The sequence below is a fragment of the Bos grunniens genome, chromosome 7 (genome assembly GCF_055505025.1).
Source record: "Bos grunniens cultivar Pamir isolate PY7600 chromosome 7, Bosgru_T2T1.0, whole genome shotgun sequence".
Taxonomy (NCBI): domain Eukaryota; kingdom Metazoa; phylum Chordata; class Mammalia; order Artiodactyla; family Bovidae; genus Bos; species Bos grunniens.
In genome coordinates, this window is record NC_141171.1 from 5,680,043 (window position 1) to 5,705,123 (window position 25,081).

General features: G+C 53.2%; 1 protein-coding gene across 2 annotated transcripts; it reads right to left on the reverse strand.

The window, feature by feature from the left end:
* Positions 1 to 2,105: 2,105 nt before the first annotated feature.
* Positions 2,106 to 24,433, reverse strand: COLGALT1 (collagen beta(1-O)galactosyltransferase 1). Of its 2 annotated transcripts, none has more exons than XM_086408516.1 (12): positions 24,158 to 24,433; positions 22,684 to 22,794; positions 21,816 to 21,933; positions 15,535 to 15,669; positions 14,171 to 14,375; positions 12,164 to 12,283; positions 7,083 to 7,159; positions 6,903 to 7,009; positions 6,538 to 6,670; positions 4,836 to 4,963; positions 3,864 to 4,070; positions 2,106 to 3,683 (listed from the first exon to the last, which is right to left on the reverse strand). In XM_086408516.1, exons 1-12 carry the CDS (start codon positions 24,418 to 24,420, stop codon positions 3,416 to 3,418), a joined length of 1,872 nt encoding a protein of 623 aa, XP_086264642.1. In that variant the 5' UTR covers positions 24,421 to 24,433; the 3' UTR covers positions 2,106 to 3,415. The 2 variants fall into 2 exon arrangements, with proteins under 2 accessions (XP_086264642.1, XP_086264643.1); XM_086408517.1 differs by lacking the exon at positions 24,158 to 24,433 and adding an exon at positions 23,594 to 23,821.
* Between the last annotated feature and the right edge of the window lie 648 nt (positions 24,434 to 25,081).

A 25,081-nucleotide genomic window follows, 5' to 3' on the forward strand; every position in this document is an offset into this window, starting at 1 on the left:
TAGCCCACCAGGCTCCTCTGTTCATGGGATTTCCCAAGCAAGAATACTGGAGCGGGTTGCTAGTCCCTTCTCTAGCAGGATCTTCCCAACCCAGGATCAAACCTGAGTCTCTTGCGTCTCCTGCCTTGGCAGGTGGGTTCTTTACTGCTGTGCCACCTGGAAAGCCCCATAGACAATTGGACTGTTGTTGTTCAGTGGCTAAGTCATGTCTGACTCTTTGCAACCCATGGATGTAGCATGCCAGGCTTCCCTGTCTTTCACTATCTCCCAGAGTTTCTCCAAATTCATAGTCACTAATGCTATCTAACCATCTCATCCTCTGCTGCCCTCTAAATAAAATTCTGGTTCTTAGGCATCACCTCCAAGATTCTGACCCCTTCAGTTTGGAAACAGAGCCTAAGAATCTACATTTGAATCAGAGACATTTCATAGCAAAGGAAATTTTACTCACGCCAAGAAGAAGTCTCTTCTAGAGGCTCATGTCTTCAAGAGGCTGAATGGAATTGGGTGTGACTGTGGACTTTTGGGGCCAAATCATTCTTTGTTATGGACCTTCTCCATGCACTGCACGGTGTTTAATTTCTGTCCACCAGATGCCAATGGCACCCACCCCCAGTCATGACAACCAGAAATGTCTCCAGACATCACCAAATGTCCTGGAGAGACACAATCCAATCCAATAGTGACCCACCAAATTTTAAAATCTTAATTTAACCCCTAAGAGTTAAAAATAAGATATGGAAACATCACTTGCAACAGTAACACATGAGAAATGATTCCAGTGTTTGATGAGAGGAGACTGGACACCCTGGTAGACAAACCATGAATAGTTAGGCTTTAACAAGAGTAAATAAGATAGTCTCTACTGAATCATCAAGCGTTCATTTCTGTTAACCCAGCAATCTCATCTGTATCAACTTACCCAACTGAAATAAAAAATCCAGTAGGAAAGATGTGTTGTACAATGCTGTTCACTGCCGGACTGTGATATTCTTCAGTCAGGATGATTAAGTAAATGGTGGTCCATCCTGATTATGGTATTTTTTATTATATGTAACAATCCAAAAAGAGCTGGTAGGTGCCTGAGCTGATTAGAATGTCCACAATATGCTGTTTTGTTTTTTTTTTTCCAATATGCTGTTAAACTTAAAAAGAACCTTGACAGGAGAGAGAAAAAAAAAAAAAACCTGGGTACAATTTGATCCTGTGTTTCTGAAATAAAAATGTGTTGTGTGGGAGAAAATACAAGCAGGTTGTAACAGAGTTTATGTAATATGAAACTTCTTTTTTCAAAACATGTATATATTTGCACCATGCACATGGTAAGACTGAAAAGGTTTGTCACCAGAAAGTTAAGTTGTTGTCTCTGAGGAGGTGTGATTTAATTTTGCTTTTTTCAGTTTGCTTAGCTGTAAATTCTCATTTCTTCACTAGAATCACACACCATCTGTTATTTTGTAAAAGCCTCTGGTATATGCCTGCAAGCCCTAAGGGCTTAAGAATCTTGAAAACTTTTAAGTATTCGACCCAGAAAATGTACATGTTGTTGAGGGTTGATAAATGCCCCACCTCCCTCATCTGGAGGCCGGGACCACTCTAAGGTCGATGCTATATATTGTTCAGCCTCATCTAAGGTCCCCAGTTACTGGTAGTTAAGTTAATGGCTCACTGTCAGAGTCGGACACAACTGAGCGACTGAACTGAATGGCTCACTGGCGACCCCTGCAGGACTCCTTCCCGCTCTTCTTTACGTCACCCTGGGGGCTACCTGGGGGTCATCTCTTGGATAACTCAGGTCCTCATCTCAGGGTCTCTTTTTTGGAGACTCCAAACTATGACAGCGCTCTCCTCACTCTGTCATCTGAGACAGTCCTGCAGCTGCCCCTATAGGCCAGAGTGCGGCTGGCCATCTGTCATCCCTGCGCTATTCTGGGTGTTTCACGGGGCGCCCTGGGATACCGGCTCTCATTCCGCCCTCACCAGCCTCACTGGCTCCCCGCCAGCACCTGGTCTCCTCCCACATCTTGGTCTGAAGCAGGGGGTGGCGAGTGTGGGTGGTGTGTAGGCGATGAGCAGACCATCGGGCCAAGAAGGGAACACAGATGTATGTGAAAACCCAACCAGGAACATTTAATAAAAAAATAAGCAAGTTATCCAGGACCTGACCGGGACAGCAGTTAGTTACCCCTCAGAGGACAAGGCACTGCTGGCCGGTTCTGACATTCGTCTCAGGCTTGAAGGCACGGTGAGTCCTCCAGGCTGTGCTGGGGGACGTCCTGCCCAGGCCATGGAGAGCGCCCCAGTGCAGCGGAGCCCGTCGGAGGCCCCAAACACATGATCCCACCAGAGGCTTGGACAAAAGAATGCCATCAAGCAGGTAGACCACACCTGAGATGCAGGGCAGGGCGGCCAAGCAACCGAGGACAGGGGCGTCCTCACCCCCTCCAGGGGGGCTGGGTCTAGGGGAGCGCTGCAAGAGGACATGGGGTCACGGAAACGCGTGGCTCTCCCTGTTGAGGGAAGAGTCACCCCTGCTCCTGGGCAGTGGCGGGGTGGATGTTATATACACACATTCCAGGTGACGGGGGTGGTGCACCAGAGGAGTCAAACTTAGCCCCACCGGGAGCCCGCGAGGTCAGGCACACAGCAGGCACTCAATAAGTGCTTGCTGCATGAAGAAATGGAAGGACTCATCTATCTCTGTGGGGGTATCAAATGGTGACTGAACAGCTGTCATCCTGCTTTCTGCATCACTACTGCAGGAGATGCTCTCTGGATGTGTGGAGAAGAAACCAATTAGAGTGAAAAGCACCTTGATTATCTTCAGCCCTAGCACCACGCTCAGCTCCCGGCACACAGCAGGCACTCCATAAATGCACCGAGTCAGTAAGAGCTTTTGTGTCACAAGTACCGGGCACAAAGTCGGTGTTCAGTATGTGTTCAAATAAGTGAAAGTCTGCCTCACTTGTCCCAGAGCCTGGGATGGTGCCTTGCATACAGTAGGCACTCAATAAATACTCACATGAATTGAAACAGTGAATGTGTATCACTAGGGCGTGATTCTTGACGGGGGATCGATAACACTTGATGACTGACTCCATCACTGATGGAGGGAGTAATCAAACCTCATTCACTGCCAGAGCAAGGGAACCTGGCACCCTGTGACCAATCCAAGTGTTGGGTGCACCCAGAGATGAACAGTTCCCACCCAGTCCGCCTGGCATACAGTAGGCACTCCATTAATGCTGCCTGCGTGCACGTGATTGCTGAGCAAGAGCCGGCTGGACGCTGCCCTGTGTGGGGAGCCCTCCGGGGCCTGCCAGGGGCCACAGGGGCCCCGCCGTCCCCAGTGGGCGTGTGGGGTCCAGGCCAGCAACCGCTGCTTTGGCTCCACGGCCACCGCCCCTCAGAGCTCTCAGAGCTCATCCCGGGCGGCACTGTCCAGCGGGGACTGGAGCACGTCGGAGTTCTTGGCCTCGCGGCTCAGGGCCTGCTGTTCCCGCATCTTCTGGGACTTGGCGCGGTCCCAGTCGGTCTTGACGTGCTCGTTGTTCCACACGACTGAGGTCTCTGTGTCGCTCACGTACCCGTCGTCCCCTGTGTAGTGCGTGGGGTAGATGAGCAGGGGCTCCACGGAGAAGGCGCGCAGGTCCCGAGGGGAGAAGTGGGCCTTGTATTCAGACCTGCAGGGGAGGAGCGGGGTGGGGGTGAGGCAGATGGAGACAGAAATGCGTGGCGAAGGGGACTCATGAAGGAAGCGGTAGAGAAGCCCCCTCCTGGGGCCCGCGAGCCTCAAGTCCCCTACCCAGGCCAGCTGCACTGCAAGACCCCAGCTCCCCTTGCCCACTGCTGCCCCCTCTCACACTGGGTGCTTGTCGAACATGACTGGCAAGAACTCGTCCACCGGCAGCATTTTGGAGAGCGGCCGGGCAGCCAGCAGCTTGCGGGCGCCTTGCAGGGAGATCACGTAGGCCAGGGTCCAGTACGAGTAGTCGGCCTCCACCAGGTTCCTCACGCGGGGCACAGCCTTCTCAGGGTGCTCCACCTGCATCCGCTTCCGGCCCACGTAGCTGGGGTGCAGAATGGGGGCTCTGTCACCCTCCGCCTGTCTACCTGCCCAAGAGTGCTAACGCAGGGAGCCACTGAGCCACTGTCAGACCCTGGGGTAGGGGGAGCTGGGGAGCACTGAGGAAGCTGGTGTGACTGGACTGGGTGAGAAGAGGCCCACAGAGGTCTAGGGCCCACAAGGAGGAGAGTGGTACTGAGAAGGAAGCTTCTCTGGGTTCAGGGGGCAGTGGGACGGGTGAGCAAGGTGGTGGATTCAGGTGAAGCGGTCAGGAGGAAGGGGACCCATTACTACTCATTTTAATGACACTGGTGAGTCTGAGGCTCAGAACCTGGATCAGGGCTCTGCACAGCAGCGGGGGGAAGCAGGGTGGGATGAACCAACCCACCTACATGAGACTGTTCTGGAAATACGTTGGCCACCCTCCACCTAGTACTGGTCTAAGACCCAGGCTCCCTTGGCCACACCCCACACTCGGCACCAAAGGCTCCGCCCTGCTCCCAAGCCTTGACCACACCCACCCAGGCCACACCCCCAAGTCCTTTAGCCACACCCACAGGGTTCCAGGTTAAATCTTAGCCACACTGGCTAAGTAAGAGGAAGGCCCCAGTCAAGTCTCCAAGCCCTGAGAAACAGCTGGCAGGCTTCCAAGACCCCCGACTTCCAGGTCAAGTATGAGTCCTCCTGCCAAGCTCCCACAAGACCCAACCTATTAACCTGCAAAGGCCCTCAGAGCTAGTCTCCAGGCCACCACGCAGGCCCGACTCACATGAGGTCCCAGTCCAGACCCTCCCGCTCCACATCCTGCATAAGGTTCATCAGTCGCCTCTTGAAGAAGATCTCGAAGCGTAGGTCATCCTCAAACACGAGTGATTTCTGCAGCCCGCGGTCCACAACCTGAGGGAGGAGGCCCACTGAGATCCTGGACAAATCAAGCCCAGGCCTGACCCCAAAGCCAGTTCTGCTTCAGAGGTCTGGGGCACCAGGAAAAAAGCAAAACACACACACACACACCACCAGAAGTTCAGATCTACCTCTTGGCCAAAACCTTCTCCTTACAACTTGGAAGCAGATTCCACAGCCTCAGCCTGGCTGCCCCTTCCCATCCCAGGGCCTGGGCCTGGGCCTGCCCTGTGCCTTTGATACAGAGCACCCTTCTCCCATGCAGCAGCAGGCAGGATCCCTCTCACCCTGCTGGCCTCAGTTCCAATGTCAACTAAAGAGATCCTTCGTGACCATCACCCAAAGCAGCTAGTTGAGGACGATTCATAACCCTGGACCTCTCCTGTAGGTGCCTCTCACTCATTTCAACGTTAGTCATTTCTCTGTGGTTTAGCATCAGTCTCCCCAGCTCCCAGGGCTGTGAATCCCCTGTGCGGAGCTGGGTGTGTCTTGGAGGCTGTCGTGTCCCCTGGACCAGCACCAGGCTGGGCACGCAGTCAGTACTTGACAAATCTTCCGTGAACTAATGAACTTGATAAGCTTCATGACTGAAGAAGACTCTTCTTCATCTGGGAAAACGAGGCTGAGATTGGGAAATGCCTTCCTTGCTCACAGAGCTCACCCCGCTCAGAGGCAGGGCTGGACTTGAACCTGGATCCCCTCTGGCTCCATAGCTGCCTGGACACCGCAACCTTTGCCCCGTACCTTCCATGATCAATGTCAGAAAAAGAGAGCAACCTGGGCGAGAATGCACTGCCTCAAATACCAAATCTGACCTCAAGTTGGATGGCTCCAGGTTCGAAGCCCCATCTGGCATCCTCGCCCATCATAACCTTTCCCTCCCAGGGTGTCTGATGAGCCTCTGTGGCTAATGGGATACCAATGTGTGGGGTGTACAGTAGTTAACATCACCATGGCTGGTGCTCCAATTAGTAAGCTCTGAGCACGGTGCCCAGACTCTAGATACTTGACAGTGGCTGGGTATGAAGAGGCTTCACTTGGAGGTCCAGGGCCTCAGACCCCACCGTTTCTAGAGTCAGGCTCACCCCTCCTCAGACTCAGGACTCACATCTGCACAGTGGGAGGATGGCAGCTGCCCCACCTGGGGTTCAGGGGCCACATTCACCCAAGAAGAGAGGCTGAGTGTCGTGCAGTGGTTTTGGAAGCCTGCCTGGGGTGCAGGGGATTCCCTCCCTGAGCTGTTAAGAAGCCCGAGGAGGGGACTTCCCTGGTGGTCCAGTGGTTAAGAATCTGCCTTGCAAAGCAGGGGGACACGGGTTTGATCCCTGGTCGGGGAACTAAGATACGGCATGCCGTGAGACAACTAAGCCTGCGAGCCACAACTAGAGACTCCGAGTGCCGCAACTGGAGAATCCCCCAGCTGCAAGGAAAAGCCCCCACGTGAAGGGAAGATTCTGAGTGCTGCAATTAGGACTAGATGCAGCCAAATAAACAAAAATCATAATACATAAGATTTTTTTAAATAAAAACAAGGGCTGAGGAGGGTCCTGACCCCCTGCCAGACGTACCTCCTTCCAGATGTTATAGTGGCTGAGGAAGCAGCCCAGTTCGCCCTTGGTGAGGGGCCGCCCATGGTAGGGGTCCCGGTAGCCCGGCAGCATCTGGATGCCCAGAGCCTCCACCTGGCTGGTGTTCATGGCTCTGCAAGTGTGGAGGGGTGGGGGGCAGAGGAAGACTATCTATCCACAATCCCACCAGTGAGCCTCCCTCCCCCACCCTCCCCCACCCCATCCCGGACCGGATGTGGCCTGCCTGGGTGTGGCCTGTACCCATGCGTACCCAGCCAGCCTCAGACCCACGCCGCCTCCGCGGCCATCAGGGTGGTCTACACCCACCCGTGGCGCCGCCCCTCTCCAGGCAGGGCTCAACTCACTTGCCGTCCACAGCCTCCACCAGCCGGCACGCTATCTCCTGCTCTTCCAGGGCCCGCAGCATGCGTTCCCGCCGGTCCTGCCGCCGCTTCAGGTTGATCATGAAGACCTGCGGCCCACAGCCTCTGTTGGACCCTCCGGGCTGGCCCCCGGCCCCCACCCCGAGGGAAGGCCCGGCCTACCTCGTCAAAGCCCATCTTGTCTGGCGTCTTGGTGGGCACTGAGATGAACCGCGAGGGCTCCGAGGGTGGGTGCTTCACTGGGGGGCAGCAAAGCCCAGGGGTCACCAGGCGGTCATGGAGACGGAGGGCTCCAGCCTCGCTCCTGATGCCCCCTCCCCAACCTCTGCATGGCTCCGTGTCGCCCCGGGCTCCTCAGCCTGATGCTAGAGACCCTGCCTGACCCAGCCCCGCCCACAGAAGCAGTGCCAGTCTCTCTCCTCTGCCTCTTACCCACTCTGGCTGTTGGCACTGCTCCAGACTTACCCATCCCCTCTTCCTGCCTCTGGACCTTTGCACATGCTGTGCCTCTGCTGAAACCCTGTTCCTCCCTTGTTTCCTTTCCCTGAGTTATCAGCTAAGATGTCTTCTTGGGGTAGGGGGCGATGCACCAACAGGAGTCTCCTGGCCTCCCCAGGCTGAGTCAGGTACCTCTCTGGAGGCCCCCACAGCACCCGGCCTTCCATCAAAGCCTCATTCCACAAAGCCTCATTCTGCTCTAAGTCCCAATTCTCTGATTATCTCCTATGAGCTCCACCAGAGGGACACCAGGTCCACCCACCCACGTTGGCTCCCTGGCACCCAACAAGGAGCTCGGCACAAACTCATAAAACAAGCAAAGGAATTACATTCCTCATCTGTGCTGTTGTTCAGTCGCTCAGCCATGTCCGACTCTTTGCGACCCCATGAACTGCAGCACACCAGGCTTCCTGGTCCTTCACCATCTCCCAGAGTTTGCTCAAACTCATGCCTAGAGTTGGGGATGCCATCCAACCATCTCATCCTCTGTCGCCCCCTTCTCCTCCTTCCCTCAATCTTGAAAGTGGACTAAAAAACCTCTCAGAGGTTTCTATCATGAGACAATCCCATGAAATCACATGTTATTTTGGGTTAAATTGTGTCCGCCCTCCAAAGATATGCTGGCATCTTGATCCCCAGTACCTCAGAAAGTGACCTTATCTACATATAGGATCTTTAATGAGGTCATTAGGGTGGTGGGCTCTAATCAATATGGGCGTTCCTGGTAGCCCAGGCGGTAAAGAATCTGCCTGCAGTGCAGGAGACCCAGGTTCGATCCTTCGGTCAGGAAGATCTCCCGGGGAAGGGAATGGCTACTGACTCCAGTATTCTTGCCTGGAGAATCCCATGGACAGAGCTGCAGTCCATGGGGTCACAAATTGTCAGACATGACTGAGCCACTAACATATACACGTGGCATGTAATCAGTATGATTGGAGTCCTTATAAAAATGGGAAATCTGGACACAGAGACCTCCACGGAGGGTACACGGGGTGAAGATGCACAGGGAGCTGGTGCCGTGTGACTGGAGTGACACATCTCCAAGCCCAGGGATGCTAAGAAGCTCAGGGTGGTCATGATCGCTCCCCTTTTAGCTGCTGTGGGCAGTGCTCAAACCACATCCCCAGGGCCCTGTCTTGGCCCATCCCTGATGGTTTCCCATAGAAGGAATAGATCCACAGGGGACTGTGAGCCTGCTGAGGCCCAGAAAAGCCCAGCATGCCAGTGAGTGTAGCATCCACCTCCCCAAGAACAAAGGCCCCGTGTGAGCTAGCAGGGCAGACACAGGCCCCTCTGTCTGGGAGAGGCCTGGGTGAGGCCCAGAGTCCACCTGGAGCCTCCCACCTCGCAGCCTGGGCCTCCTCCTCTAGGGACACTGCACCCTGGGGCTTCTTCCTATTCGGGACCCATCACAGCTCCCTGCCACCTGCTGCCATCCTCAGGGGACCTTGGGACCCAAAAGGGCAAGGCTTTGGGATCTGAGAATCCGGCTGCAAAGCACTTTCCCTCTCTTTCTCAGTCTCCGCCTGCCTCCTTGGGGTGTACGTGTGGGAAGGATCTGCCTGTGGGAAGTGGAGGTATCTCTTTATCCTGTCTTATCAGTTCTGGGGAAATGGAACATATTAAAGTCCAGAAAGAACAAGGCAATGCAGCTATGTCACAGTGACAGAAAAATGCAACACCCCTAGGGACTTCCCCTGTCGTCCAGTAGCTAAGAATCCGCCTTCCTGTGCAGGGGATGCAGGTTCAATCCCTAGTCGGGAAACTAAGATCCCACATGCGCGGGGCAACTAAGCTGGCACACGGTCAACCACAAAGCCCGTGAGCTACCGTGGAAGATCCCACAGGCTGCAACTAACACCAGACGCAGTCAAAGAAAAAAAAATTGTAACATTGCTAGACCTATTATAGGGTGAAGGATTAAACTTGACCACAGAGCAGTCTGGCCTTTGCTCTCTGCTCCTGGGTAGTTGAAGACCTTGGAAATATCTTTATTTCAGGCCTTGGGCTATAGTGGGTATCTATGCCAACAGTGTAATTTAGGGTGGGGGTCTTGGCTCAGTCTCTACAGTGACTGGAGATGGGGGTCAGCCACGTGGCAGTCAGCTGTATCTGTAAGAGCTCCAGCATAAGCCCTTGATGCAGAAGCTTGGGGAGCAGCCTGGCTGGAAGTACACCATGCGTGTTGTCATGCGCTGGTGCTGGGAGAAGCAAGCACTGTCCACGCAACTCCACAGAGAACGGACCCCAGGAGTCCCTGTGCTTGGAATGCTCCTGGACGCTGCCCCACACGCCTTTTCCCTTTGCCAAGATGGCAATTTGTGTCTTTTTGCTGTAATAAATTGTGAGTTTAATAGCTTCAGCTCTGAGTACTTCTAGTGGATTATCCAACCTGAACATGTTCTTGGGGACTCCTGATGTAAGAAGTGAGAGCAATCTTGTAGGTATCTCCTAACTTTGCACCCACAGAAGCATGTCTAGAACTCTCTGCAATGCTGGCAAACAAGAAATGCCCTACATGCCCCAGAGAAGATGGGTGAAGTGACATATGGCACAGCCAAGAGTACATAAATCTGTAGCTGAACATCTACATGGAGTACGAGACAGCAAGGCAAGGGAATGAGTCACAGCCACACTCAGCAGCCAGTGGCAGCAGACAGGGACGCTGCGTGGACGACACCACGCTTGACCAGCACACGGTGTGATTCCATTGATGTGAAGCACAAAATGGGAAAGCTAGTCAGCTGGTGGATTCAGTGGGGACACTGGGGAGGGTCAGGGCTTGGTCTGCATCTGGATATAAAGGGATATAAAACAATCATCACACTGCACACCCATGACCCGTTACTGCTCTGTGTGCTAAAACTCAGAGAACAGCCCTTATACTGAGCCAAGTGTATGGGGCCAACTGGGAAAGACACCCCATAAGCAGGCAGGGAAGGAAGCAAGTTGCTGGATTCCCCATAAACAGAGGGCATCTCTCTGAGGTTTTCTGTAAGCTTGAAATTTTATTGTAAGAAAGATCTTTGAACACATGTAAAATCACATGCATAGCCTGGGACCAGGTACCCACACACAGGTAGAGAGAAAAGATGGTTTTCACAAGAACTGTGAAGAAGGATTTGCACAAATATCTGAAACTTCCAGACCCCCTCCTTCTATCTGTCCTGTGTGATCTGCTCGAGCCCTCAAACAGGAAAATATTCATGCCTCTGTTGTGTGTGAGTTTATAACAGTGGAGTGAACGGTTTCCTAACCAGAAACAAGAATATATGTGAAAATTTAAACTAGGACCATTGATAGTAGCCACAGAGAAGCTTCTCAGGGCCCAGTCACAGAAAGGAGTTGGCAATAAGCAGAGATCCACCTCTTGTGACTATGGTGGGGTTGCCATGCTGGGCCTGGACAACCGCATGGGACAGACACTTGGGTGTTGGGGGCGGGGTGGGGGGGTCTTCGCCCTGGTGACCTTGCAGCCTCCAGGTGTTATCTCAGAAGACCCAAAGTGTTAAGTGTTAGTCGCTCAGTTGTGTCTGACTCTTTGTGACCCCTGTGGACTGTGGCCCGCCAGGCTCCTCTGTTCATAGAATTCTCCAGGCAAGAATATTGGAGTGGGTAGCCATTCTTTTCTCCAGGGGATCTTCCTGACCCAGGGATCGAACCCGGGTCTCCTGCATTGCAGGCAGATTCTTTACAATCTGAACCACCAGGGAAGACCCCAAAGCCCCCTCCAGAGAGCAGAGTGTCATTCCATCTTCAACCACAAGGGGGAGCCATAGACAGAACCTTCTAGAAATGGACGGGGTGATGAGGACTGAGCCCCGGGACAGGGGCCTGGCCCTCCAATCCTCTCTCTGTGCAGTGGAAGGAATCGCTGTGCTGCTTCACAGGCCTTCACAGGGAAGTGGGTGCTCAGCACAGGGCCAGGCCCCCACAGAAGAGGATGTTGCTCCATTGTCTGGTTGCTTCAGAGACTCCCCAGCTGGGGGAGAGGCCCCTTCCTCAAGCAGCCTCAATGGTGACTCAGCCCTGCGCACTCAGCCCACCTCACCAGAGGTACAGGTGCTAACATAATAGCCTATGGATTTATTTGTATATGCATTAGAAAGACATCAGCTTGTAACCACAGTAAAAATACATATTAAAGTTTCCTTTTCAAAGTGTATTCAAATAAAAGAAAGTGTCCGATAAGATAAACATTAAACAAACAGTGGGTCTGGGGGCTGGCAGGGGCACGGGTGATGAAACGGCTGACCCGGCCATGCACGCAGGGTCATCAGTGAAACCTCCTACCTCCCGTGCTCCCACACCCTCCACGGCTCCTGCCTACCCCTGGGGACAAGACCTACTCCTAAGTCCAATGTCTGATGCCCCCACCGTGGCCCTGCCTGCTGGCTCTGTACCCCTTCTGCCCCACCAACCTTGCCTGTTTTCTGAGCTCACAGCCCCTCCAGCTGCCCAGCTCCTGCACGTGCTGCTCCCTCCGGCTGCAATCTCCCTTCCAGCTAACTCACCCTGCATCTTAATGCCACCCCCACCAGAAAGCTCACCCTGATTTCCCCAAGCGTGCCATGCATAGCTGCTTGCAAGCCATAAGAGTGGGGACAACTGTTCACACTGGATTCTCAGTGCCTGGCAAAAAGACTGATGCCCAACAGATACTCAATCAGTGTTCACGGATAGATGAGAGATGGTGGGGAGAGGGAGACAACGTGGCCCTCCTGGGGTGGTGCGAACAGACTCACCCATGACCTCCAGCTGCACGTGCATGAAGCTCTCGGCCTCGTCCTGGAGGGTGCTGTGTGACCGCAGTGGCACCGGCAGAAAGCCATACACTTCCTTGTTGCAGACATACATCTGGACCTCTGGGGCCAAGCAAACAACCATGAGAATTGAACACAGAGCAGTAAGGCCGCGGAAGCAGCCTCTGAGCAGCAGCATTAGCCTCACTGCCCGGCGTAGGGCTGGGGCATAAATGGGTCCAGCTGTTCCCAGCAACCAGCAGAGACCACCCCAGCACTCCATCTGGGAACTGGAGTCAGAAGAGAGGTTCACAGTGCCAGGCGAGAAGACAAAAAAAAACTCCACCTTGCATGGGTACTGACAGTCCCTGCAGGCTTCCATGACAAAGCAAACCACAGAACGGTGGGTGGACAGCAAATACTCACATTTATGCACAGAAATGAGATGCAGTCGGACAAACCATGAATATCATTATCTCTGTCTGTGTTTGTCCTTCTCTGAATAGCTAAAACATTTTTTTGAATGGTTTAAAACTTTACAACAAATATATATTTTTTTAAAGTGATGATCCCAACGAAAATGATTTTCATTCAAGGTGTGTGGGTGCTAAGTCGCTTCAGTTGCGTCTCACTCTTTGTGACCCCATGGACTGTAGTCCATCAGGCTCCTCTGTCCATGGGATTCTCCAGGCAAGAATACCGGAGTGGTTGCCATGCCCTCTTCGAGGGGATCTTCCCAACCCAGGGATTGAACCTACATCTCCTGAGGCTCCTGCATTGCAAATGGATTCTTTATTGCTGAGCTACCAGGGAAGCCCTTCATTAAAGGGCCAGAGAGTAAATGTTTAGGTTTGTGGGCCAAACTGCTCTATCTCAATAACTCAAGTCTGCCTTCAGAATGTGCCCAGAAAGGGCATGGAAGCTCTGCACCCCTCGCCACACCTTGCCCCATGCATCTCTTCCTGCAGGTTGTTCTGGGATTATATACAGTTTTATAATAAATAGTAACCTAGTGAGTAAATGAGTTTCCTGCATTCTGTGAGCTGCTCTTGCAAATTAGCAGAACCCAAGGAAGGAGTTGTGAAACCTCTGATTTATAGCCATTTGGTCAGAAGCATGGGGGCTTCCCTGGTGGCTCAGTGGTAAAGAATCCACCCGCAATGTATGCAGGACATGCAGGAGACGTGAGTTCTATCCCGGGGTTGGGAAGATCCCCTGGAGGAGGGTATGGCAACCCACTCCAGTATTCTTGCCTGGAGAATCCCATGGACAGAGGAGCCTTGCGGGCTACAGTCCATAGGGTTGCGCAGTCAGACACAACTGAGCAACTGAGTATGCAGTAGACACAGGTGACAACTTGAACTTGTGCCCAGCATCTGAAGCAGGAGAGGGGTCAGTATTGTGGGCCCGAGACCTTAACCTGTGGAATCGGATGCTATCTCCAAGCAAGCAGAGTCAAAATTGAAATAGAATTGAGCTGAATTATCAGACACCTTGCTGGTGTCCTAGAATTGCTGGTTGGCGTGGGAAATTACCCATCTCCAACACACACACACGGGAGTTGGATCCTAGAACCCAAAAGACATTCTAGCCTGTGTCCATATGAATACAAATGGTGGGCTGGATTTGGCCCACGGGCCATGAGTTGCTGACCCATGTTTAAAATAAGTGACAAGTCAGCATTCAGTGTTCTCTTTCTCTTAAAAAAAAATTTTTTTTTGCCCTAAGTATACAATTAGAGAGCAATTATGCTCAACTATAGATAATTGGAAGAATATAGGGAAATATCAATAAGGAGGTCTTAAAGACCTGGGGAGTGAAGTCACCCAGCAGAGCTAGGGCTGGAGAGAGAATGGGTCCCGAGGATATCACCTGAACACCTGGATACAGCTGCACCTGAAGTCATCGCTATACTCTATAGTGCTGGTTCTGTGAAACTTCTGTGGGCTGATAATTGGTCCCAAAGAACCAGACAGACACCCCATGATGGCAGATCCCCTGTGGGCTCACCTGCCTGCTTGCAGGAGAAGGCAAAAACAATGATGTCATCAAAGGACCAGGTGTAGTCAGGGTGCGGAGGATAGAAGGCCAAGTTCCTGGATGCCGCCTTCCGCAGGTCGATCAGGAAGGTCGAGTGCACCATGGGGACTGCAAAGCAGCCCCGGCGTTCCCGCTTGCGGATGGGGATGTAGGCAGGCGTGCGCTTGTAGTAGCCCTGCGGGGAGTGGAGGCAGAGTTCTGTGTGGGGGTCCCTAAAGGGGAGGCTGGAGACCAGGACAATGGGAGGCCCAGAACACCTGGAGGGTAGGACCAGGTGTCAGCTTCTGGCTGTAGTGGGCATCCCCTGAGTGCAGAGCTCTGGGCAGGGCCAAGCAGTCTCCAACCCCCAAACCTCAGTTGCTGGGCAGTGGCAGAGAACACAGGGAAACAGTCACTCACAGACCCAGATCAATACTTCTGATCTGAAAGGCATTTGGGAAGGGAAATTAAAAACCTGAAAAGGGACCAGATACTTGAGCTTCTTTAATTTTATAACTAAAACACCAGAAGTGGGACTTCAAAAAAGTCAGGGGGAATCTTTTAGAAGTTCTAAAAGCTTCTGGAACAATCTGGAATTGTTATCTCTCTTCCTTGTACCCTTTACAAATTGGAATTGTTAGCATATAAATTTAGACTTCTATGAATACTTTAAAATATAGACACCACTGAATTATTCACTTTTAAAATGGTGAACTTCATATTCTACAAATTATATATCAATTCAAAACAAAAAGATAGGAAGAGATAGGATAGGTCAGCATCCTAGCTCTAGCCACCTGGCCCGCTCCCACCTGGCCTGCTCCAGCTCCTGTCCCTCACTCCCTCTGGCTTTCCCTACAACCCCACCCTCAACTCTGGGGTGGGACGATCAGAGCCTGGCATTTTAATGGCTTCAGTAATTGGTTCAGGTGAAGGAGATGGGACAAGGTTCAGTCATAGTGAACTAGCTGAATGCTGCTGGAATTATTCCCCAGGAGTTTGAAAATGAAGTCACTCAAGGGAGGGAGGAAGAGGAATGTTGGCTGAACACATAGATCAAGCCATGCCTGAAGTCCTGCCCTGGCACTACCACGTCATAGCTATGTTTGCATAGGCAAGTCACTCCCCCTCTCTGTATTTGTGTTTCTGCCTCAGAGTACTGGTGGCTGGGGGCAGCGGGCAAGGTGGAAACAATCGCAGACCATCCCCTAATTTGAGGATTGTCACAATGGTGTTTATAAAATGGTCACGAAGAGGCAGCATGGTAATAAGCTAGATTTCAAACCCAGCCCCTACTTGCTCTGTCTAGCCCCCACCACCCCCAGGCCCCTGCCCTACCCCAGCAGCCCCCTGACCTGGGATGTCATCCCACACCAGAAGTTGGAATACGCAGCTCGGGAATCCAACATGGGGGCCACCACCGTCTTGTTCTCTGCGATGAGCAGGGTCAGTGTGTCAGGGTTGAGGATCAGGTTGTCGGCGTCTACAAACTGCAAAACACCCAATATGGCATCAGCGTGGGCCATCAGAGTCACCTGGGCTGACATCAGCGTGAGCCAGCAGAGACACCTGGGCTGGGCCATGGCTTGGAACAGCTGGGGCTGAGGCTAGGGTCCCGGGGGCCTGGGGTACCCTGAGTAGCACATGCGGCCTTGGAAGCCCCCGTGCTTCTCAACAGACAGCTCTGACCTAAGTCACCAGCAGAGTTATGATCACATGATGAAATACACTACATGGCAAGAGAAGGGATGGGCCACACGGCACAAAGCAATACGAACGGGCCCCACGCACAGTGCTGGCACGACCCTGGAAGTGACAGCGGGGTACCACACGGCTCCATTTATGGGAACTTTCAAGATGGGCAGCGCTGGTTGACGAGGAGGACGGCTGGGGCAGGAGCCGCCTCTGCAGGGAGGGGCCGGGAGAAAGACACTTTTTTCTATGTGAGTTAAATGCCAACCAAAAATTTTGTAAAAATAGGATCTTTACGTAAGGTTCTTTTTTTCCTTTAACACTTTGAACATTGGAGTAAAACGATGATCACTCGTTTGTGGAAACCTGGAAGGAAATTCACCAACCCACAGACAGGGTCATCACAGTGGGGTGTGCGCCTGCTGGTGCCCCCCATCAGGCCACACGGCAGAGCTGTTCATCACACGAGCTGGGAACGACTCAGGAATCTAGCTGTGGAGAATCAGCTACAGAAACTCTGGCCCTGTCCCACTGTCTGGCTACAGAGTCGAGACAAGTGAGAATCAAGCAACAAAACACAGGTAAGGATCTCTCTATTGACCCGGATGTGAAAACAGATCACAGTATATTACAGAGAGCTGTCAGGAGGTGGGATTCTTGGTTTTTCATTGTTTTTTTTTTGTGCATCTAGTCCACAGAACATGCTTTCCGTTACCCACGCAGGGTTTTCAGAATGCTCGAATCATTTGCTGCAAACAGCAAACACTAGAACCCCAGCCTTCTCCAGCAACACGGGAACGGCATTCCCACAAGGCCAGGCGCAGCTGCAGATGGGAGGCGGCTGCCCAGCCGCTCCGGACATTTGAATCTGCGACCTTGGAATTACACACAGTGAAAACGGCCAGTCTGGTGGTTTCTCCGCAAGTGGAACATTGAGTTACAGCAAGTTCACTCAGAGATACAGGATGGGGAAACTGGAAACGTGGACTTGAAGGGACATTTGTTCACCATGTTTAGCAGCATTATCCACAGAAGCCAAACACTGGCAACAACCACGGGTCCATCAGCGGAGGAAAAACAGAATGTGTTCCTTTCACGCACAGAACATGACTCAGCAGTGACGAGGCGTGAAGCAGGGCCACAGGCTGCAACACGGGTGAGCTCTGAAAGCACCAGGCTGAGGGAAGTCAGCTGCATAGCTTACGAAACGCCCTGGACAGGCCAGACACAGAAACACTCAGCAGATCAGTGGTCCCCAGGGACTGGGAGAATCAGGGGTGACTGCTCATGGACACTGGGTTTCCCCTGGGGGTGATGGAAGCTGGTTTTGGAACCAGACAGAGGCTGTGGTTGCAAAGCATGATGAATGTACTAAATGCCACTGATCTGTACACTTGAAAAGGGCTAATTTTATGTTATGTGACTTGTACCTCAAGTAAAAAAACACAGTCAGAAAGTCAGTCTCTCTAGGAGGTGACATTACAAGGTATGTTTTTTTTCCTCTTAAACTAATTCTTACTGTTTCTTGTGTATTTTCTTACACGTAACACCCACAGTATCCATAAAAAAGAGAAAGAGGGCTTTTTAATAATTTTCAAACACTAGGGACTTCCCTGGTGGGACAGTAGATGTGGATCTGCCCGTCAATGCAGGGGGTGGCGGGTTAGATCCCTGGTCTGGGAAGAGTCCACGTGCCGTGGTGTAACTGGGCCTGTATGCTACAACTACGGAGCCTGTCACCCTCAAGCCCATGCTCCGCAAAGAAGAGTAGCTCCTGCTGGCCGCAACTAGAGAGAGCCCACGTGCAGCAATGAAGACCCAGGGCAGTAAAAAATCAACAAATAAATGCATGTACTCAGGTACTCAGTCATGTCTGACTTTGCAACCGCATGGACAGAAGCCCTCTAGGTTCCTCTGTCCATGGAATTTTCCAGACAAGAATACTGGAGTGTGTTGCCATTTCCTCCTCCAGGGGATCTTCCCAACCCAGAGATGGAACCTGGATCTCTTGAGTCTCCTGCATTGACAGGCAGATTCTTTACCACGGCACCATCTGGGAAGCCCCAAATAAACGCATAAAATTATTAAAAAAAAAAAAAACACTCAACAAATGATTTCACATTCCAATATGGATTACCAAAGCCCTCAGTTACAAAAATACATCCGTGTGTCAAAAGCTGCTTTGAGTTCTGAAGCAGATTCCTGAGTTCCACCCAGGTTTGCTGAGGGAAAAAAGTGAAAACCAGCCAACCTCAAACCATGAAAGCGAAACCCAGGGAGGCAGACAAGGTGGCCCTGGGCTGGATGGTGCCAGGAGGTCTGAGCCCACCTCTGTCCCTCACTGATTCTGAGACACCACCCAGCAGGCTGTCACTTCTCTAAGCCTCCATTTTCCCATCTATAAAATGGTCTGATAAGGCACCAAGTCACAGGGCTCCCAGGAGGAGCCTGTCACCTCCTTCCTCCTCCCAGGAGGTGGCTCTGTCCTCCCCACAAGGCTCACGCCAGGATGTGAGGTCCTTCTGGCACCCAAACATCCAGCAGGGACTGTTCTCTCAGCCTCAGAGCACATCCTGAAGCCACAGCCCCACACCAGCGCCCACCCTGGCCTCCTGCTGCCGCTATTCCTGCCCAATCGGCCCTGCCCCCGGGGCAGCCACAGGAACTTCTAAAAATCAGAAATCAGAACCAAGCCCTCCCCTGCTCACACATCCTCCATGGCTCCCCATTACCCTCAAAATAAAAGCCACATCCCTCCCTCTTGGCCTGTACAGTCCAGCCCCCACCCACCACCTCAGCATCACCCCCTCCATCGCTCCACTCTGGCTACATTGGCTTCCTAGCCAGTCCCAGAATGTCCCAGACTTGCTTCCTGCTCTGTTCGCTCTGCCTCAGACATTGGCCCCCAGCTCCCACTGAGGCTGGCTCCTCTGCTCCTTCAGATCTCTACTAGGGCCCCCTCCTAAGGGAGGTCCCCAACCCCCGGTACCTGTGACTGTGACCTTATTTGGAAGCTGGGTCTCTGCAGATGTAATTAAGATGGAGTTCATCCCTCTTATGCTGTTGGTGGGAATGTAAGTCGGTGCAGCCACTATGGAAAACTATGGAGACGGCTCAGAAAACTAAAAATAGAATGACCATATGATCCAGCAATCCCAGATCCGGGCATATATCCAGACGAAACTCTAATTCAAAAAGACGCATGCACCTCCCTGTTCACAACAGCACTGTTCACAACAGCCAGGACACGCAAACAGCCCGCATGTCCATCAGCAGATGAGTGGATACAGAAGACATGCATATACATGATGGGACCATGCCATGCGCAGCAACACGGATACAGCTAGAGAGGATCATACTGAGCAAGGTAAGCCAGAAAGAGAAAGGCAGACACCGTATGATATCACTTACATGCAGAAGCTAAAATACCGTACCGATGAACCTGTTCCATAAAACAGAAACAGATTCACAGGCTTTGAGAGCAGACTTGCGGCTGCCCAGCGGGAGGGGTGGGGGTGGGAGGGGCTGGGGTACAGGATTAGCAGATGTCCACTATTATACAGAGAGTAGATGAATCCCAGGGACGGTGGAGCCTGATGGGCTGCCGTGTCGGGTCGCACAGAGTCGGACACGACTGAAGTGACTTAGCAGCAGCAGATGAACAAAAGGTCCCACTGTATAGCACAGGGAACTATGTGCAGTATCCTGTGATAAGCCACAATGGAAAAGAATATAAAATAAACAAATAAAACAATAATCACTTTAAAAAAGAGATGGGATTCATACTACATTAGTGAAAGGGTCAGTCTCCAGTCTGTCCGACTCTGTGATCCCGTGGACTGTAGCTGGCCAGGCTCCTCTGGCCACAGGGAGTCTCCAGGCAAGAATACTGGAGTGGGTTGCCATTTGCCTCTCTAGGGGATCTTCCCGACCCAGGGATTGAATCTGGCTCTCCCATACTGCAGGCAGATTCTTGACCATCTGAGCCACCAGGAAGACCATACTAGATTAGTGCATGCATGCCAAGTCGCTTCAGTCGTGTCTGACTCTTTGCGACCCTATGGATGGTAGCCCGCCAGGCTCCTCTGTCCATGGAACTCTCCCGGCAAGAATCCTGGAGTGGGTTGCCATGCCCTCCTCCAGGGGATCTTCCCAATGCAGTGATCGAACCTTTGTCTCTCTGGAGCTCCTGCACGGCAGGCAGGTTTTTCACCGCTGAGCCACGGGGGAAGCCCCATGCTAGATTAGAGTGGGCCTTAAATCCAGTGACTGGTGACTTTATAAGAAGAGACCACGTGATCACAAAAGCACAGACTGCAGGGATGCTGCCCGCAAGCCAAGGAATACCCGAAGCCTCCAGAAGCTGGAAGCGGCAAGGAAGCCCCCTGCCCTAGGTTTCAGACTGCGGGCCTCCAGAAGTGTGAGACAAGAAACTTGCATCATGGTAAGCCCCTTGGTGTTGACCCTTTGTTACAGGAGCCCCTGAACGCTGACCACGCTCTCAAGTGTCTTTCAGGGCACTGGCCGCCTTCTGATATTTCCTCGTTCAGTTTTGTTTGCTTTCTGGTCACATTCACCTTTCCTGGGAAGCTAGAAAGGTGGGGCTCAGCTTGTGCTTATCGTCACTGTGTCCACCAGGCCTGGCACGAGGAGGGCACAGGGAGTGGCTGATAGACATACGCTGATTGATACATTAAGAAGGTACAGACCAGAGCTTCCCTGGTGGCTCAGCGGTAAAGAATTCACTGGCCAGTGTAGGAGACACAGGTTAGATCCCTGATTCAGGAAGATCCCACATGCAACTAAGCCCGGGCACCACAGCTATTGAGCCCGAGCTCTAGAGCCCATGGACGGCACCTACCTAAGCCTGTGCGCCCTAGAGCCCGCGCCCCACAACAAGAGACGCCACCGCCATGAGAAGCCCGTGCACCTCAACGAAAAGTAGCTCCCACTCGCCACAACTAGAGAAAGCCTGCATGCAGCAACCAAGACCCAGCGCAGCCTAAAATAAATAAAGAAGAAGATAGAGACCAGCACTTTCCTGGTGGCCCAGGGGCTAAAAATCTGCCTGCCAATGCAGGGGACACAGGTTCAGTCCCTGGTCCAGGACAATCCCACATGCCACAGAGCCACTCAGCCAATGTACCACAACTACTGAAGCCCACGGGTTCCAGAGGCCGTGCTCCACAACGAGAGAAACCACGGCAATGAGGAGCTCACGCACCGCAATTAGAGAGTAGCCTGCACACAGCGCAGCCAAAAACAATTTTTTTAAGACAAGGAAAAGATCTTGGGGTCTGGTGCATAGATGGGAAACCACCATAGGCACTGTTAGTCCGACATTATTACATTTAACCTCTACAGAGAGTTAAGCTCAGTGGTCAGTGCCCCCTGCCCATCACACCAAGTGAGGGGACCACACCTGGTCAAGGGGCCAGGCTGAAGGAGCTCACAGAAGACTCGTGATCTGTGGGTATGTATCCCAATATTGCACTCAAACCTCAACCAGCCCCTTCCTGCCAGGGGCCCAGGAGGGGGAAGTGAAAGTCAGGGGTCAGCAGCTCAGTGTCGCCAACATCCCCCAGGCCCCACCCCATCCTCCTGCTTCTCGGAGTCACCCAGAGGTCATCACTGTGACTGGGCAGAGATATCAGATCACTGGTGATGGTGATAAAAGGGGAGATGAACAAGCGTCCAACCACGGGGGACATAAAAACCCACTCACTTCTGATGATTAAGAACCAAGGTGGCCTAGGATCAAGACCCAGCTCCTCCACTAACCAGCTGTGTCACCTCTGATAACTCACTTCCCCTCTTAGAGTCTCAGTTTCCCCCTCTTTAAAATGGGGTTAAGGTTGGTCTCTGAATTCCACGGCTCCGCCTTCCCTTGGAGACGCCAGACCTTCCACCGGGGACCCCTGGGTTGGGCGGCCAAGAAACTCACCAGGATGTAATCAGCCCACATATCCCGGGCTGATTTCAGAGCCGCCTGGCGCAACTTCATGACATGCTCGTAGCGTGAGTCAGACCAGTGTTTGGGGCCCTCCTCATCTGGGTAGGACCTGCGGAGAGGCAGCTGTGATGGGAGAAGCACAGGGCACTGTCGGAGCCCAGAGAGGCCTTGAGCTGGCTGAACGCGGGTAGTCAGAGAGGGCCTCCCGGAGGAGGGGATGTGTAAGCTAGATCTGAAGGCTGGGAAGAAGCAAGGACAAAATAGAGGAGGACGGAGGTATGGTGTGTCCCAAGTAGGGGACACGGTGTGTGCAAAGACCCAGAGGGGATGAATGCTTGGAGAGGGGTGAGGGGCAAAGGGGTCTCTACTGCCTTGTAGGGACACGCCCCCATCTCTGAGGGGAGGGGGAGTCGAAGAAACCTGGGAGCCTGTCCTCCTAGACTCCTAATCTGGTTTGGGCAGTGGGTGGGTACAGAACTAAAGCCTAAAAGAACGAAAAGAACTAAGTCCACGTCAGCCAAGGGCTCGTGGGGAAGGTAAACAGCTGAGCTAAGAGAGATAAGGAATAAAGCAGCAGGCGTCCACCACAAAGCCCAGGGAATGAAGGAATTCCAGGTGGAATAAATAGAGGGGGTAAAAGTCCAACGGGAGGATTATGGCCCACTGGGGAAGCTGGAGGCGAGGTGGGTAGGTAGCCAGAGCCAGTGCTAAAGGCTGCAGAGCTGGACTGGAGCGTCAGGGGCTGGAGGCAGGGGGCGGGCATGTCTGTCTCAGGACAACGGGAGCCCTAGAGGGTGTGTGAGCAGGGACACAGCCAGGTCCAACTGGAGGAGGGATCAGGGCAAGGCCTGGCGCTTACCTGGGCTCCTCTGATGGCCGCCACTCCACAGAGTGGTACAATCCCTTCACAGCCACCAGCCACTCCCAAAGCACTGCCGAAGTGTTGTCTGCATTGTGGTCTGTGGCCACCCTGTAGGCAGAGCAGGACAGGGAGTGAAGCGAGGGAGATGGAGGCAGGACAGGCAGCAGGAAGGCCCCAAGGGCTGCCACACACCAGCTGGGCCTCACACCAGCGACACAGCCCTGGGCATGACACGCCCCCCACCACGCCGTTTCCTCATCTGTAACACAGGGGGTGAGGACTGGGCCCACTTCCCTGAGTTGCAGAGGGGACTATTTTACAAGATCATTTTGGAAAAACACATTAGACATGATGCCAGTATTCTAGGGCATCTAGGATCTTACAACCATATTCGCTACTAAATATGAACAATTTAGTAAAAATACATTTATATCACACAGTCCGGTCCTGCCTTCTTCAACTCTCTCCTGTGAGTAGTGGGGTTGCTGTCACTCATTCAAGAAACATTTCTTAAGCACCAACTAAGTGCTTGGATTATCTGGACTGGAGGGAAAAGGAATATTTGGAAGCCATCAGCCGAGAACTATTCTCTGAAATGAATTGTTCTTTAGTTGACAACAATAACACTGATGACAGTAATAACAACAAAATCGAACAAAATTATTATTATAATATTCACAACTCGGGTCACTGATGCCCAGCACAAGGGCTTCACACTCATTAACTGGTTCATCTTCAAAAACAACTCAATCAGAGTTATCTTAGTATCCCCACTTTTCAGAAGAGAAAACTGAGGTAGGAAGCAATGAGTCACCAGCCAGATTTGTTCCTGGCCCTGCCCCATTCCGCTTCCAGGAAGGATCTGCTCCCCCCCTACCCTCCGCCAGCCGCCGGGCACCCCACCCACCCACTCCAGAACTCAGGAGGCAGGAAGTCTGATTGAGGCTGGGCTCAGGGATCAAAACGGCAGCAGGAGCGAAAAGACGTTCAGTTAGTAGAAGTGCAATGTGGGCCACGGCAACGCCCCAATGCAGGGGGTGGTTCTCAGGCTTCCCATCTTTCAAGCTGTGAGTGCTCCCAAGTGGGTTAAGGGGTTAGTCTCGGGCTGCGCGGCACGGGTGATCCCGGATATGTCCTAATGGGAGTGGGGGCAGGGAAGCCAGTAGGCGGCAGAGCAGTGGCTCGCCCCACCCTAAAGGGGCCAGCGGGCTCAGCGCGGTTCCGCCGGTGCTAACGCGGCGGAGGAAAGCAGGCAGGAAGGCACACGCAGCTCTGGTCCGCTCTGATGCGGGACAGCAAGCAGGGCGCGCGGCGCGGTTCTGGCCCGCCCGCCCGAAGGAGACAGCAAGCAGAGAGCACGCGTGGGTCTGGTCCGCCCTCCCCAGTGCGAAGACAGAGAGCAAGGCGCGGCGTGGACCCGCCGGGACGGGGACAGCAGGCCTGATGCGGAGCCGGTGGGCGCTGCGCTCACCACAGCGCCGTGCGCTCCCGTGGATGCCGCAGCCGCTCGAGCGCGCCCAGGGTGGCAGGCAGCGCGTGGGCCGCGTTGCGCGCCAGCAGCGCGATCAGCACTCGCGGCGCCTGCAGCGGCGACTCAGGGCTCCAGCGCTCCTCGGGGAAGTAGGCGGCGGCGCCGGGCGGGCCCCCCAAAGGCGGCAGCGCCAGCAGCAGCAGCAGCAGCAGTACCGGGAGCGGCCGCCCGTGTCCCCTGCACGCGCGTGGGGCCGCCGCCATCGCGCCACGAGTCGCCTTTAAGCCGCTTTTCTGCCGGCGTACGCGGACCGCGCCTTAAAGGGGACGTCAGGACCCCGCCCCTGCTGCGCGCCTTAAAGGGGAAGAGAGCTCCAGGCGGATTCAGGCTTTAGGGCCTGCCTCCAAACGGTCTTAAAGACACAAAGTGCCTTGTACCCTCAGCAGCAGCCCCCTAGGAAGAATGACGTCAACCCATAGGCAGGCTCGGGATCCCCCGCCCCCTCATAGACTTGGAGCGCTCTGAACTTGGGTCTGTGCAGTAAAGGTGTCAGAGCTCAGAATCTGCCTTGCCTCAGAAACTGCTCCCCTCCGGGATCAACCCGATTCTCTGTCCCACTCCTATTTGTGTAAGACCCCGATTGTGTCACGAGGCAGACCTGGATAGTTAGGATCTGGGTTGAGACTCCTGAGGTCTGAATCTCAGTTTCCTCTGCTGCAACATGGTTTTACCGTCTTAGTTTTCCACCTCCCAGAGATGTCCTCAGGGTTTGTTGAATACTAAGAGCATGGGCCCTGGAGTCCCCAGACCTGGCTATAAATCCAGCCCGCGCGTGGGGTCGCTGTGTGACCCTCAGTTTGCCCATATGTAAAATGGAGTCATAACGACCTCAGGATTGTCAGAGGATGGAACTCGCTGAGCACA